The sequence below is a fragment of the Coregonus lavaretus genome (genome assembly GCF_964263955.1).
Source record: "Coregonus lavaretus genome assembly, chromosome: 16".
NCBI classification, from domain to species: domain Eukaryota; kingdom Metazoa; phylum Chordata; class Actinopteri; order Salmoniformes; family Salmonidae; genus Coregonus; species Coregonus lavaretus.
In genome coordinates, this window is record NC_140003.1 from 16,789,424 (window position 1) to 16,804,475 (window position 15,052).

Consider the following 15,052-nt stretch of genomic DNA (forward strand, 5'->3'; position numbering starts at 1 on the left):
GTCATTCTAAGGCTCTTTGTCCTGACCGTGTGACCAGGTTACTCAGAAGCAATGAGAAACAATACAGGTGTATACAGGTCTATCTGTTCCTGAAGTTGATCTCCATCCCATGTCCTTGACTACACACCCAGACCAGCTGCAGGGAGCTAGAGGGAACCATCCTTTCTCAGAAGCACAGCATTTGCACTAAAGAAATGTCTCTACTATTGTTAAATTGGTTCTTAATCCATAGGCATATAGGGCATATAGGCATTTCATTCTACACCATGCATAGTTCATATAATTGGTTTGTTATGTTGTCCAAGTGAACTAAAAATCTCCAATACTCTCCACTCTCAAAGATGTGCATTTCCAATATATCACTTAGTCCTAACTGCTGTCTTCCTGAAGTTCAGTCCAGTTGTTTTCAATGTACAGTTGAAGTCGGAAGTTTACATACACCTTAGCCAAATACATTTAAACTCAGTTTTTCACAATTCCTGACATTTAATCCTAGTAAAAATTCCCTGTCTTAGGTCAGTTAGGATCACCACTTTATTTTAAGAATGTGAAATGTCAGAATAATAGTAGAGAGAATGATTTATTTCAGCTTTTATTTCTTTCATCACATTCCCAGTGTCACGGTTTCGGCCGAGGCTGCTCCTCCTCCTGGTTCAGGCAGGCTTCGGCGGTCGTCGTCCCCGGAGTACTAGCTGCCACCGATCGATGTTTCATGTTCGTTTGGTTTTGTCTTTATGTTGTACACCTGTGTCTTGTTAGTCCTCGTTAGTGTCCTATTTAGTTCTCGTTGGTTGTGTTTGTCTTTGTGTGTGATTGCTCATCTGTTTTCGTGTTGGAGCTACGTACTTCCCTCCAGTGTTTTGGAGAGGGTTTTCGCACATGTTAGTGTGCCGTTTGTTTGACGCCTGTGTGCGCCGTGAGATCGCCTTCGGGCTTATTGTGCTTATTTTCTACGTGATTATTGCACTAAAGTCTTTTGGACTGAGCTTCTGCATCCTGCGCTTGATTCATGCACCACACCCACCTTCAGCACCCCTTGACAGAATCACACACCAGAATGGAATCAGCAGGATCTGCAGTTACGCCTGAGTCGCTCGAGGAGCATGTCCGCGGCCAAGATGACCAGATACGACAACTGGGGACCGCTCTACAGGACGTCATCAACACCTTGCACCGATGGGAGGCCAGCGGGGTACCCACGCCTCCACCTACTCTGCCAACCCCATCGGCCGGTCCACCAGTCCCAGGTCCGGAACCCAGGGGGATTCGGCTCTCGCTCCCGAGGGCGTATGACGGAACAGCTGCCGGGTGTCAGGGGTTCCTCCTGCAGGTGGAGCTCTACCTGGCCACTGTACACCCGGTGCCCTCGGGACACGAGAGCGTTTCCGCCCTCATCTCCTGTCTCACGGGCAAGGCGTTGGAGTGGGCTAACGCTGAGTGGAGGAAGATGGACGCCAACACCATCTCCTACGCCGAGTTCTCCCGTCGCTTCCAGGCCGTGTTCGACCATCCACCTGAGGGCAAAGCGGCGGGGGAGCGTCTAGTCCACTTGAGACAGGGGAGGAGGAGCGCACAGGCGTTTGCTCTAGAGTTCCGGACTCTAGCGGCGGACGCAGGGTGGAATGAACGGGCCCTCATTGACCATTTTCGATGTAGCCTACGGGAGGACGTTCAACGTGAGTTGGCCTGCAGGGATACCCATCTTACCTTCGACCAGTTGGTCGATATGTCCATCCGTCTGGACACCCTGCTGGCCACCCGTGGACGTCCCGAGGGGGGTCCGTCCATTCCGCCCTCCGGCACCTCCGAGCCGAGCCCTATGGAGCTCGGGGGTGCCGGCGCTAGAGAAAGGAGGAGGAGGAGCCTGAGGGGGCCTGTCTCCTGCACCAAGTGCGGTCGTGGAGGGCACACTGCGGCCAGGTGCTGGGGAGGGTTCTCCGGGGGAGAAGACAACAGGCCACACACTGGGGGGGCCTCCCAGGTGAGTAGACGTCCCACTTACCCAGAGCTTTCTGTTGCGCACTTTTGTATACCTGTTTGTTTTCCACAGGTTGCACCTCATTCCCAGCATAAGGCGCTAGTAGATTCAGGCGCAGCTGGGAATTTTGTTGATTGGAAGTTTTGTGTAGATTTAGGGATCCCTCTCCTACCTGTTGACAAACCTTTTCCCGTTCATGCCTTAGATAGCCGCCCGTTGGGGTCGGGGTTGATTAGGGAGATCACAGCGCCACTTAGGATGTGTGCGCAGGGGGGTCATGAAGAGACTATACAGCTGTATCTGATCGACTCTCCTGCGTACCCAGTGGTGCTGGGAATTCCCTGGTTAAGCACCCATAACCCTGCTATTTCGTGGCAACAGAGGGCTCTCGATGGGTGGTCTGCTCAGTGCGAGCTGCGATGTCTGGGTGTTTCCGTGGGGGCGACTTCGGTGGAAAGTCCAAACCAAGTGCCCGCACTGCACATTCCGCCTGAATATGGGGATTTAGCTCTCGTGTTTAGCAAGACTAGGGCGACGCAGTTGCCTCCTCATAGACAGGGGGATTGTGCGATTGATCTCCAGGCAGGAGCAGCGCTCCCACGGAGCCATGTGTATCCTTTGTCTCAAGAGGAGAGAAAAGCTATGGAGACTTACATAGCCGAATCTTTGAGACAGGGATACATTCGGCCCTCCACTTCTCCCGCCTCCTCAAGCTTCTTTTTTGTGAAAAAGAAAGATGGAGGGTTGCGCCCGTGCATTGATTACCGTGGTCTCAATCAGATTACTGTGAAATACAGTTATCCACTCCCTCTGATTGCGACCATGACGGAGTCATTGCATGGAGCGCGGTTTTTCACAAAACTGGATCTCAGGAGCGCGTATAACTTGGTGCGCATTAGGGAGGGCGACGAATGGAAGACAGCGTTTAGTACCACGTCAGGTCATTTCGAGTATCTTGTCATGCCATATGGGTTGATAAATGCTCCATCAGTCTTCCAATCCTTCGTAGATGACATTTTCCGGGATATGCAGGGACAAGGGGTGGTATTCTGGTGTACTCGTCTACCCGAGCCGAGCATGTAACCCTGGTGCGTTGTGTATTGAGGAGGCTGTTGGAGCACGACCTATATGTCAAGGCAGAGAAATGTCTGTTTTTCCAGGAGTCGGTCTCCTTTTTGGGTTATCGGTTGTCCGCGTCAGGGGTGAGAATGGAGGTGGATCGTGTGTCCACTGTGCGTAATTGGCAAACCCCAACCACTGTAAAAGAGGTGCAGCAGTTCTTGGGCTTTGCGAATTACTACCGGAGGTTTATCCGGGGTTTTGGACAGGTGGCAGCTCCCATCACGTCCCTTCTGAAAGGGGGTCCGGTGCGCCTGCAGTGGTCAGCTGATGCGGACAGGGCCTTTGGGAGACTGAAGGACCTGTTTACGTCGGCTCCGGTGCTGGCGCATCCGGATCCCGCATTACCCTTTCAGGTTGAGGTGGACGCGTCTGAGGCAGGTATAGGGGCCGTTCTCTCTCAACGGTCCGGCTCGCCACCTAAACTCCGCCCCTGTGCTTTTTACTCTAAAAAGCTCAGCCCGGCGGAGCGTAACTATGACGTTGGGGACAGGGAGCTGTTAGCTGTAGTTCAAGCCCTTAAGGTGTGGAGGCATTGGCTTGAGGGGGCTCAACACCCTTTCCTCATTTTGACTGACCATCGGAACCTGGAGTACATCCGGGCAGCGAGGAGACTGAACCCTCGCCAGGCTCGATGGAGTATGTTTCTCACCAGGTTCGTATTTAAAATCACGTACATCCCTGGGTCCCAGAATGGTAAGGCAGATGCACTGTCCCGGCGGTATGACACGGAGGAGAGGTCCGTTGAGCCTACTCCCATACTACCGGAGTCTTGCCTTGTGGCACCGGTGGTGTGGGAGGTCGATGCCGAAATCGAGCGAGCGTTGCGTACCGACCCCAGCCCTCCACAGTGTCCTGAGGGTCGGAAGTACGTTCCGCTCGAGATTCGGGATCGACTCATTTACTGGGCTCACACGTCACCCTCCTCTGGACATCCGGGTATTGGCCGGACAGTGCATTGCCTTTGCACTAAATACTGGTGGCCTTCTTTGGCTAGGGATGTGAGGGTTTATGTCTCCTCCTGCTCGGTGTGCGCCCAGTGTAAGGCGCCCCGACATCTGCCCAGGGGTAAGTTACAACCCCTGCCCGTTCCACAACGACCATGGTCCCACCTCTCAGTGGATTTTGTGACAGACCTTCCCCTCTCTCAGGGGAATACCACCATCCTGGTCGTTGTGGACCGGTTCTCAAAGGCCTGTCGTCTTCTCCCTATGTCGGGTCTTCCTACTGCCCTACAGACCGCTGAGGCCCTATTTACCCACGTCTTCCGGCATTACGGGATACCCGAGGATATAGTGTCTGATCGAGGCCCCCAGTTTACCTCCCGTGTTTGGAGAGCGTTCAAGGAGCGTTTGGGGGTCTCGGTTAGCCTTACCTCAGGGTCCCACCCGGAGAGTAACGGGCAGGTAGAACGTGTCAACCAGGATGTGGGTACGTTTCTGAGGTCGTATTGCCAGGACCGGCCTGAGGAGTGGGCACGGTACATTCCCTGGGCCGAGATGGCCCAGAACTCTCTCCGCCACTCCTCTACCAACCTAACCCCCTTCCAATGTGTGTTAGGTTACCAGCCGGTTCTGGCACCGTGGCAGCAGAGCCAGATCGAGGCCCCTGCGGTGGATGATTGGATGAGGCGCTCGGAAGAGACGTGGAACGCTGCCCACGTCCACCTGCAGCGGGCCGTCCTTCGTCACAATGCGAGCGCCGATCTCCACCGCAGTGAGGGGCCGGTGTACGCACCTGGAGATCGAGTCTGGCTCTCTACCAGAAACCTACCCGTCCGCCTGCCCTGCCGGAAGCTGGGTCGGCGGTTTGTGGGGCCCTTTAAAGTCCTGAGAAGATTGAACGAGGTGTGTTATAGGTTACATCTACCTGTTGAGTATAAGAACATTAACCCCTCGTTCCATGTGTCTCTTCTCAGGCCGGTGGTAGCTGGTCCACTCCAGGACAATGAGATAGGAGAGACTCCTCCGCCCCCACTGGACATCAAGGGGGCTCCGGCGTACACCGTTCGGTCCATCTTGGACTCCAGACGCCGGATGGGGGGTCTCCAGTATCTCGTGGAGTGGGAGGGGTACGGCCCGGAGGAGCGGTGCTGGGTGCCGCGGAGGGACATCCTAGACCCATCTCTCCTGTCGGAGTTCCACCGGGACCATCCCGCACGCCCTGCTCCGCGTCCTCCTGGTCGTCCCCGAGGCCGGGGTCGGCGCACGGCCGGAGCCGCGCGTCAAGGGGGGGGTACTGTCACGGTTTCGGCCGAGGCTGCTCCTCCTCCTGGTTCGGGCAGGCTTCGGCGGTCGTCGTCCCCGGAGTACTAGCTGCCACCGATCGATGTTTCATGTTCGTTTGGTTTTGTCTTTATGTTGTACACCTGTGTCTTGTTAGTCCTCGTTAGTGTCCTATTTAGTTCTCGTTGGTTGTGTTTGTCTTTGTGTGTGATTGTTCATCTGTTTTCGTGTTGGAGCTACGTACTTCCCTCCAGTGTTTTGGAGAGGGTTTTCGCACGTTAGTGCGCCGTTTGTTTGACGCCTGTGTGCGCCGTGAGATCGCCTTCGGGCTTATTGTGCTTATTTTCTACGTGATTATTGCACTAAAGTCTTTTGGACTGAGCTTCTGCGTCCTGCGCTTGATTCATGCACCACACCCACCTTCAGCACCCCTTGACACCCAGTGGGTCAAAAGTTTACATACACTCAATTAGTATTTGGTAGCATTGCCTGTAAATTGTTTAACTTGGGTCAAACGTTTCAGGTAGCCTTCCACAAGCTCCCCACAATAAGTTGGGTGAATTTTGGCCCATTCCTCCTGACAGAGCTGGTGTAACTGAGTCAGGTTTGTAGGCCTCCTTGCTCGCACACGCTTTTTCAGTTCTGTCCACAAACTTTCTATAGGATTGAGGTCAGGGCTTTGTGATGGCCACTCCAATACTTTGACTTACTCCATTACCTTGACTTTGTTGTCCTTAAGCCATTTTGCCACAACTCTGGAAGTATGCTTGGGGTCATTGTCCATTTGGAAGACCCATTTGCGACCAAGCTTTAACTTCCTGACTGATGTCTTGAGATGTCGCTTCATTATATCCACATAATTTTCCTTCCTCATGATGCCATCTATTTTGTGAAGTGCACTAGTCCCTCCTGCAGCAAAGCACCCCCACAGCATGATGCTGCCACCCCTGTGCTTCACAGTTGGGATGGTGTTCTTCGGCTTGCAAGCACCCCTTTTTCCTCCAAACATAACGATGGTCATTATGGCCAAACAGTTCTATTTTTGTTTCATCAGACCAGAGGACATTTCTCCAAAAATACGATCTTTGTCCCCATGTGCAGTTGCAAACCGTAGTCTGGCTTTTTTATGACAGTTTTGGAGCAGTGGCTTCTTCCTTGCTGAGCGGCCTTTCAGGTTATGTCGATATAGGACTCGTTTTACTGTGGATATAGATACCTTTGTACCTGTTTCCTCCAGCATCTTCACAAGGTCATTTGCTGTTGTACTGGGATTGATTTGCAATTTTCGCACCAAAGTACGTTCATCTCTAGAAAACAGAATGCGTCTGCGTCCTGAGTGGTATGATGGCTGCGTAGGGCCCATGGTGTTTATACTTGTGTACTATTGTTTGTACAGATGAACGTGGTACCTTCAGGCGTTTGGAAATTGCTCCCAAGGATGAACCAGACTTGTGGAGGTCTACAGTCTTTTTTCTGAGGTCTTGGCTGATTTCTTTTGATTTTCCCATGATGTCAAGCAAAGAGGCACTGAGTTTGAAGGTAGGCCTTGAAATACATCCACAGGTACACCTCCAATTGATTCAAATTATGTCAATTAGCCTATCAGAAGCTTCTAAAGCCATGACATCATTTTCTGGAATTTTCCAAGCTGTTTAAAGGCATGGTCAACTTAGTGTATGTAAACTTCTGACCCACTGGAATTGTGATACAGTGAATTATAAGTGAAATAATCTGTCTGTAAACAATTGTTGGAAAAATTACTTGTGTCATGCACAAAGTAGATGTCCTAACCGACTTGCCAAAACGATAGTTTGTTAACAAGAAATGTGTGGAGTGGTTGAAAAACGAGTTTTAATAATTCCAACCTAAGTGTATGTAAACTTCCGACTTCAACTATAAATGCTATTGGTAAACAAACCCAGATGAGTTCAGTTTGGTTGAGTAATGTGGTCCACATCTGGAACCATGGCCTGAGGAAACATCAACTGTATCATTGTTGTATTAATCACCCCATTTCTTCTGCCAATACCTTGACACAACACTTGGAATAGTGGGCTATTGACATTTGATTCATATTAATTTATCGGGCAAATGGGTGGTGTTGTTGAAAAATAATCTGGAATGAATTAAACCAGATTGGGATTTTTGGACACCTAATTGGGGATATAAACTGAATAGAGATAGGAATGAAAAGCCATTTTATAATCAATTGCATCTCAGTGAAGCAAATCCAGCTGCATGTCATGGGATGGAAATGAATTGCTCAGCCAGGGAGAACGTCTGAAGTTCTCACATAACATGCAAAGAAATCAGTAGACTAGTTTTACTACTAATTACAGATTTAAAATATAATATAATATGCCATTTAGCAGACACTTTTATCCAAAGCGACTTACAGTCATGCGTGCATAATTATTATTTTTTTGTGTATGGGTGGTCCCGGGGATCGAACCCACTACCTTGGCGTTACAAGCGCCGTGCTCTACCAGCTGAGTTACAGAGGACCACAAAAAAGATTATAGTAGTTCAGCTGCTACTAATTTACAGATTGGTAAAGACTCATATCATATGTTTATTGTTGAGAGGCTGTGTTCACTTTTTAGGTAGTTAATGCATCCTCATAGAGATATGGCAATGTATTGATCAGATGGCAACATTATTAGGCTACATTAGGCTGATGCTTTCAAGACAACTGGGAACTCGGAGAAGAACGAGGTGAAAGCATGACGTCAGTGATCTTTAGGCCGGAGCTCTAGAAAGATTCCCTAGTTTCCGACTTGGATGACCGTTCAAAACGATTTTTCCCAGTCGGAGCTCTTTTTTTCAGAGTTCCCAGTTGTCTTGAACGCACTAAATTCGGAGATTTCCGAGTTCCCAGGTGTTTTGAATGCGGCATATATTATGGGAATTACCAAATCGTGACGCATTTGAATAGAGAAAGTGCGCAGTCAGTGGTGAGCATTGGGGTACTGCCGAGGCTAGTGGCAAGGTAAGGACTTGCAATGACTGCTCTCGTGTGTATATAGAAATTGTAAAAGTATAAGAGGAATGTGATATTTGAAGGTGTTTTGAAACCCATTACTAGTTTAGGACAATGCACCATGAAGTGCGACGGTTGTAAAAATAGATTGGCTAGCTACGTTAGCCTAACAGGGTCATAGTAAAATAAAGGATCAGTGTGGTCAGGGCTAGCAATTATGCATTTACAAGCTGTTGTTGTTTTCTTATCATAAATACGCAACTGCTATGTAGTTTTACAAATAAATATGCGAGTGATTACTTTATAGCTAACGTTAGCTAGCTAACCATTTACACAGCTAATCTTCTTATTCCTGTCTAATCTAGGGAGAGACGGTTTGATGCCAAATGCATCACTTGCGTAACGCGTTACTTACTTTGCGTGTTCACATTTTACATTTTAACAGACGCTCTTATCCAGAGCGACTTACAGTTAGTGAGTGCATATTTTTTCCCCATACTGGCCCCCCCGTGGGAATCGAACACACAACCCTGGCGTTGCAAGCGCCATGCTCTACCAACTGAGCTACACGGGGCCCGTGTTCAGACAGATGCTAGCTAATAGCTGTCTTTATACACAAATATCAGGTGATGCTGCTTGCTAACATGGAAGTGATTGCACTTTCTAAATGGCAAGTAAAGTTGTTGATTTTTTAAAAGTCATTTTTTAGCAGACGCTCTTATCCAGAGCGACTTAGTTAGTGCATACATTTTCATACTGGCCCCCCGTGGGAAACGAACCCACAACCCTGGCGTTGCAAGCGCCATGCTCTACCAACTGAAACGCAATTTTTACTTTGCTATTTCACCTATGCATATTTCCTTTTTCAGCATGTTGCGTCTACCTGCTGTGAGTCGCGCTCTCGGAGTCGCTCACTCTACAGGGGGCGTGGCTGTCACAAAAAATGGTAGGCCTCATAAATTTACCAACAGTATTAATAATATCACTATATGTTATTATACATGCAGGAATAAGAGCACATGTGTCCTTGTTACCTAATTCTACTCACAGATTATCTGCAGGATAACAGATTTGCCAGGCCTAGGCTGGAATGGTGAAATCAGATCTGCTCAATTTAGTTGGTTAAGAATGCCTTTTATTGTGATGGCACACTTCAAATTTAACTAATGCAATATGTAATGTGGATAATAAAGTCTATGGCATTGTGTGAAATACAAAGAGTGAGATGGAGGGTGGTTTTTGATACAAGGATGTAGACGATGTGTGTCTTTTTTTAAATGTGTTTACAGTTCGCAATGCAGCTACAGCAGCAGCCAGTAACCTGGTGGAGGTATTTGTGGATGGGAAGCCACTTATGGTGGAACCAGGAACCACAGTGCTGCAGGTAGTGGGGGCTCTAATATTTGACAAATACTTGACTCTAGAATAGAATGTCTTGTCAGATGTTTATACAGAGTAACTGCATTGGCAATTACTTTAGACTTTCTTGATATCTTGTTTTAGGCATGTGAAAAGGTGGGAGTGCAGATTCCTCGCTTCTGTTACCATGAGCGCCTGTCAGTTGCAGGGAACTGTCGGATGTGTCTCGTGGAGATTGAGAAAGCTCCAAAGGTATGTGCTTATGGGTTATTGAAGGTTTTTAATTGACTGGCATGTACTTGTACCCTTGTTTATGATGTACACTCATATTCTAATATCAACACATGCACATCTCTTTACAGCCAGTGGCAGCATGTGCCATGCCAGTCATGAAGGGTTGGAACATTTTAACTGACTCTGACAAAACAAGGAAAGCTAGGTAGGTAGAATCACCTGCAAACACCTCATCCCTTTGTATTACCTTCACCTCATCCCTTTGCATGACCTTCTTATTTGGTAATCATCACCAGTATGTGGTCCTCTGTAGCTCAGCTGGTAGAGCATGGCGCTTGTAACGCCAAGGTAGTGGGTTCGATGCCCGGGACCACCCATACACACAAAAAAATGTATGCACGCATGACTGTAAGTCGCTTTGGATAAAAGCGTCTGCTAAATGGCATATTATTATTATTATATTATATTATAGCTTTTTCTTTTACCCTCTTTTGGTAGAGAGGGTGTGATGGAGTTCCTGTTGGCCAATCACCCTTTAGACTGCCCAATCTGTGACCAGGGGGGAGAATGTGACCTTCAGGTAAAAATATGTCATCATTGTTTCCTAAAACTTCTAAATCTCCTCTTTAAAAAAGAGGCTAGCAATAATGATGATGATTCATCAAGTGGGAGGAACTAGCAATGAGGTTTTTGGCATTGGACTTATAAAAGTAACATGTTTTGCCATTGTGTGCTGACTGCAGGACCAGTCCATGCAGTTTGGCAGTGACCGGAGCCGCTTCTTGGAGAACAAGAGAGCTGTGGAGGACAAGAACATTGGTCCCCTCATCAAGACCATCATGACCCGCTGTATCCAGTGCACCCGATGTGTCCGGTGAGGCAGACTCGTAATCAAGGTCCACCTTGGAAGGATTCATTATAGAAGGCAACACCTTATTACTAATAATTTCAAAAGGGACTGATATCTATTTGCAAAATAATGTTTTCCATCTTTGCAGCTTTGCCAGTGAGATTGCTGGTGTGGAGGATCTGGGAACCACTGGAAGGGGCAATGACTTGCAAATTGGCACTTATGTGGAGAAGATGTTCATGTCGGAGCTGTCTGGGAATGTAATTGACATATGCCCTGTGGGAGCACTGACTTCCAAGCCATATGCCTTCACTTCCCGTCCCTGGGAGACCAGGTATGTGCATTAGAGTATGTTGTTGTGCATACAATACAAGCCAGCTCTTGAAATGGAATCCAAGTAGTAGTATATATACCTTGTTGGTAATCAACTAACCTTTCTCTCCTCACAGGAAGACTGAATCCATTGACGTGCTGGATGCTGTGGGCAGCAACATCATAGTGAGCACCCGGGGTGGTGAGGTCATGAGGATTCTGCCCCGTCTCCACGAGGACATCAATGAGGAGTGGATCTCAGATAAGACCAGGTAAGCTGAGGACCAGCTCATGTCACATCCACACTGCTTTGCCTTGTCTGTCTGAATTAACAGTGAACTAATTCTCTCCCTTGATGGCAGGTTTGCCTATGATGGGCTGAAGCGGCAGCGCCTCACTCAGCCCATGGTGAAGGATGCGTCTGGACAGCTGGTGGCCACTTCCTGGGAGGATGTGTTGACTAGAGTGGCTGGGGTGGTATGTGATATGTGGCATATTGAACACTTCTGTTTACGGTCATACCTTCCTCCTCTATGTTATGTGTATAAACAAAGAGAGAACAGTTTATCCACAGTGTCTCATGACCTGAGATGTAGCGTGATCTGTTGTGATTCAAGCATTTCCTTGTTGATGTAATTTGTGTTTGTGTGCAGGCCTTTTAAATGGTGTGTAGACACGAGTAGCCTATTACATCAGTGTTTTCTTTTGCAGTTGCAAGGAGCTCAAGGGACCAGTGTAGCGGCCGTTGTAGGAGGGATGGTGGATGCAGAGGCTCTAATCGCCCTGAAAGACATGCTGAACCACTTGAATAGTGACAGCCTATGTACTGAGGAGATCTTCCCCATGGCAGGGGCTGGGTAAGGCACGGCTGAGCCTGAGGATAATACAGTGAGTGGTACAGAGTTAGTTAAGATAAGACCTCAGTGGAACATTCCTGATTTGGGTTCTATTTCCTATAGATCTGACCTGCGCTCAAACTACCTACTGAATTCCCGCATCGCTGGCATTGAAGAGGCTGATTTGCTTCTCCTAGTTGGCACCAACCCACGCTATGAGGCACCACTTTTCAACGCACGAATCAGGAAGAGGTATAGCTGGGATGGGATTTAAGTGCTGTCAAAAATCACTGGCAACTCAATTTGCATGTAAATAACTGTCATAGCTGTGTGCTGCATCCAGCTCCTGATTTACACTCTCTCCTTTAAGTGGAAACTATAAATCTGAAACATGTTACCACCATTGAGATGACTAGTAGTATTTAATGCATGCTTCATGTTGTACCCTGGGTAGTTGGCTTCATAACGAGCTGCAGGTAGCCTTGGTGGGGTGGGAGGTGGACTTGACCTACACATACGATCATCTTGGGGAGTCTGCTAAGGTCCTGCAGGAAATAGCTGATGGGACCCACCCCTTCTCTAAGGTAGTCATGTATTATTTACACATCTCATGGTCGGTCACTAAGTGCTGTCAATGAGAATTTGCTACATCAACAATTATTTAAAATCTCGTTCCCAGGTTCTTGCCAAGGCAAAGCGTCCTATAGTGGTGTTGGGCAGTGGTTCCCTGCAGAGAGGGGATGGGGCCGCAATACACGCAGCAGTGTCTACCATTGCTCAGAATGCCCGTGTCAGCAGTGGAGTAGGGGAAAGCTGGAAGGTTCTCAATGTGCTTCACAGGTAATAACTACTACTGTACTTGATGTAGAATTTTTTTTAATGAGTTTTCACAGCAAATGCCCTCTTTGTTTGTCTGTTACTTACTACAGGGTGGCCAGTCAAGTAGCTGCATTGGATCTGGGGTACAAGCCAGGCGTGGAGGCCATCAGGAAGAATCCACCCAAAGTCCTGTTCCTCCTTGGGGCCGATGCTGGCTGCATCACCCGCCAAGACCTGGCAAAGGACAGCTTCATCATTTATCAGGGTCAGCAACGTGCCACCACAACAGAGAATTAACACCATTCTTTGGTGTGCAGAATTTCAATAATAATATCCATGATCTTTAAGTGAGTCTTGCATCAGCCTGAATGTAGTTTTTGCTCCGTAACTCTACACAGGGCACCATGGAGACGCTGGGGCGACAATGGCTGACATCATTCTCCCTGGAGCAGCGTACACAGAGAAATGTAGCACCTATGTGAACACTGAGGGGCGCGCCCAACAGACTAGGCTGGCTGTGACTGCTCCAGGCATGGCCAGGGAGGACTGGAAGATCATCCGCGCCATATCTGAGGTAAACTACTGGTTCACCACACTTATCAGTCAGTGAATGTGTTCAGTAGCAATTTCATGACTTAACTGTGTTGATGTTTATTTATTCATTTTTCTATAGCTTGCTGGATTGACACTGCCCTATGACACCATGGATAAGGTGCGTGACAGATTGGCGGAGGTTTCACCCAACCTGGTGCGCTATGATGACGTGGAGGAGGCCAACTATTTTAAGCAGGCAAATGAACTGGCCAAGGTCAGTTGTAACACTATATATATATATATATATATATATATATATATATATATATATATATATATATATATATATATATATATATAGTACACCACACAAACGCCTGTCTCCCTGGAACTTCCTAAAGAATATTGTTAGTGTTCTTCTTAGGAAGTAGGAAAAATAGTTGGCCTGAGGAAAACCTCTCCTATGAACATGATTATTTTTTAAATACACTCACGCCTCGTGTCTGCTTCCTATTGTTAATTAGGTTGTAAACTAATGGTGTCTGTCTTCTCCCTCAGGCTGTGAATCAGACCATCCTCACAGAGCCTCTGGTTCCTCCTCAGCTCACTGTTCGAGACTTTTACATGACAGGTTAGACTGGCCTACTGACTGTCTTTTCTTTACTAATGTATGTCAATGTTGTGTTAAAATCTCTCTCTTATCCACAGATCCTATCAGCAGAGCCTCCCAGACGATGGCTAAGTGTGTGAAGGCTGTAACAGAAGGAGCCCGAGCTATAGAGGAGCCATCCATATGCTAAAGCTCTGTTTTCAGGGTCATTCCTATCTAAATGTAACATGTCTATCCAACTCTCACATACTTACAGCAATAACCCTTAGGCCTACATACATCCATAGACATTTATGTATATGCTGTACAGTGTCATTGTAATAGATGCCTGTTCAACTCTCACACACCTATAGATATAACTTGCACACCTACAGAAATATATTCATATATGTCGTCAATGCAATAGATGCAGTACCTATACAATTCTCACTATAACAACAGCTGTGGCACATCCATAGAAACATTTATTATGCATTAATACACACAACTTCCTCATGCCCTTAATGACCAAATGCAGTACAAGCACCTTTCAGTCTTCCAGCTGACATCAGCATAAATAATTTATTTCCTCTAAGTATATTACCGTACCACTGTGAATTGTGTATAGATTGTATTTTCCCCAATGACTTGAGAATATGCTTCTTTGTAGATAATGTATACAAGAATAAATGTAATACATCTATTATTCTTCAGTAGTAGTCAATGGTAAAGCACAAACTATTCTTAATCTTTGTAGATAGAGCCTGAATAGAGCCATTGGTCAGCACAATGTATCACATTGGAATGAATGTCTTATGCGCCACTATAGCACAGTTTATATCAGTGATCACAAATATTTTTATTACACTGTTGAAATAGATTAAATGTACTTCATTGTAACCTTCATGAAATACTTGTTTATAATCACACACCCACAAATGCATGTTTTGTAATGGCCAAATTGAGCTGGTGAGAATGTCACAAGTGCATTGCGAATCAAATAAGGCAGGCTTATCAGAAATGTTAATTTCTATAGCAGAGAATGTAACAAATCTGAAACAATTTCCTAGGGAAAGAAGAATACATTAATGTGGAGTATTACATTAAAGCTGTGTTCCCCATAACTTTTTACAGTTACAAGCTGTTAGTAGGAATAGACGTGATGGGCACTAGCTGCATCAGCATTGGGCAACAGTGTTGCAGACAGGGTAGAGAGA

The 15,052-nt window shown here is 47.1% G+C and overlaps 1 protein-coding gene across 1 annotated transcript; it reads left to right on the plus strand.

Moving 5' to 3' along the window:
- The first annotated feature begins 8,251 nt into the window (after positions 1-8,251).
- LOC311143530 (NADH-ubiquinone oxidoreductase 75 kDa subunit, mitochondrial-like) lies at positions 8,252-14,541 on the plus strand. The gene is made up of 19 exons (XM_084179364.1): positions 8,252-8,311; positions 9,172-9,248; positions 9,592-9,686; positions 9,806-9,913; positions 10,024-10,100; positions 10,394-10,475; positions 10,639-10,769; positions 10,894-11,079; positions 11,195-11,329; positions 11,420-11,534; positions 11,769-11,914; positions 12,017-12,145; positions 12,348-12,477; positions 12,573-12,733; positions 12,823-12,977; positions 13,111-13,286; positions 13,386-13,520; positions 13,805-13,877; positions 13,955-14,541. Exons 2-19 carry the CDS (start codon positions 9,173-9,175, stop codon positions 14,044-14,046), a joined length of 2,202 nt encoding a protein of 733 aa, XP_084035490.1. The 5' UTR covers positions 8,252-8,311; position 9,172; the 3' UTR covers positions 14,047-14,541.
- The last annotated feature ends 511 nt before the right edge of the window (positions 14,542-15,052 follow it).

Excerpts from the sequence above, each read along its gene's own strand:
- LOC311143530 (XM_084179364.1), top strand. The coding sequence starts at position 9,173 with ATGTTGCGTCTACCTGCTGTGAGTCGCGCTCTCGGAGTCGCTCACTCT. Across the intron at positions 11,535-11,768 it reads TGACTAGAGTGGCTGGGGTG|TTGCAAGGAGCTCAAGGGAC; the intron begins GTATGTGATATG and ends TTTCTTTTGCAG. Across the intron at positions 12,978-13,110 it reads CAGCTTCATCATTTATCAGG|GGCACCATGGAGACGCTGGG; the intron begins GTCAGCAACGTG and ends AACTCTACACAG.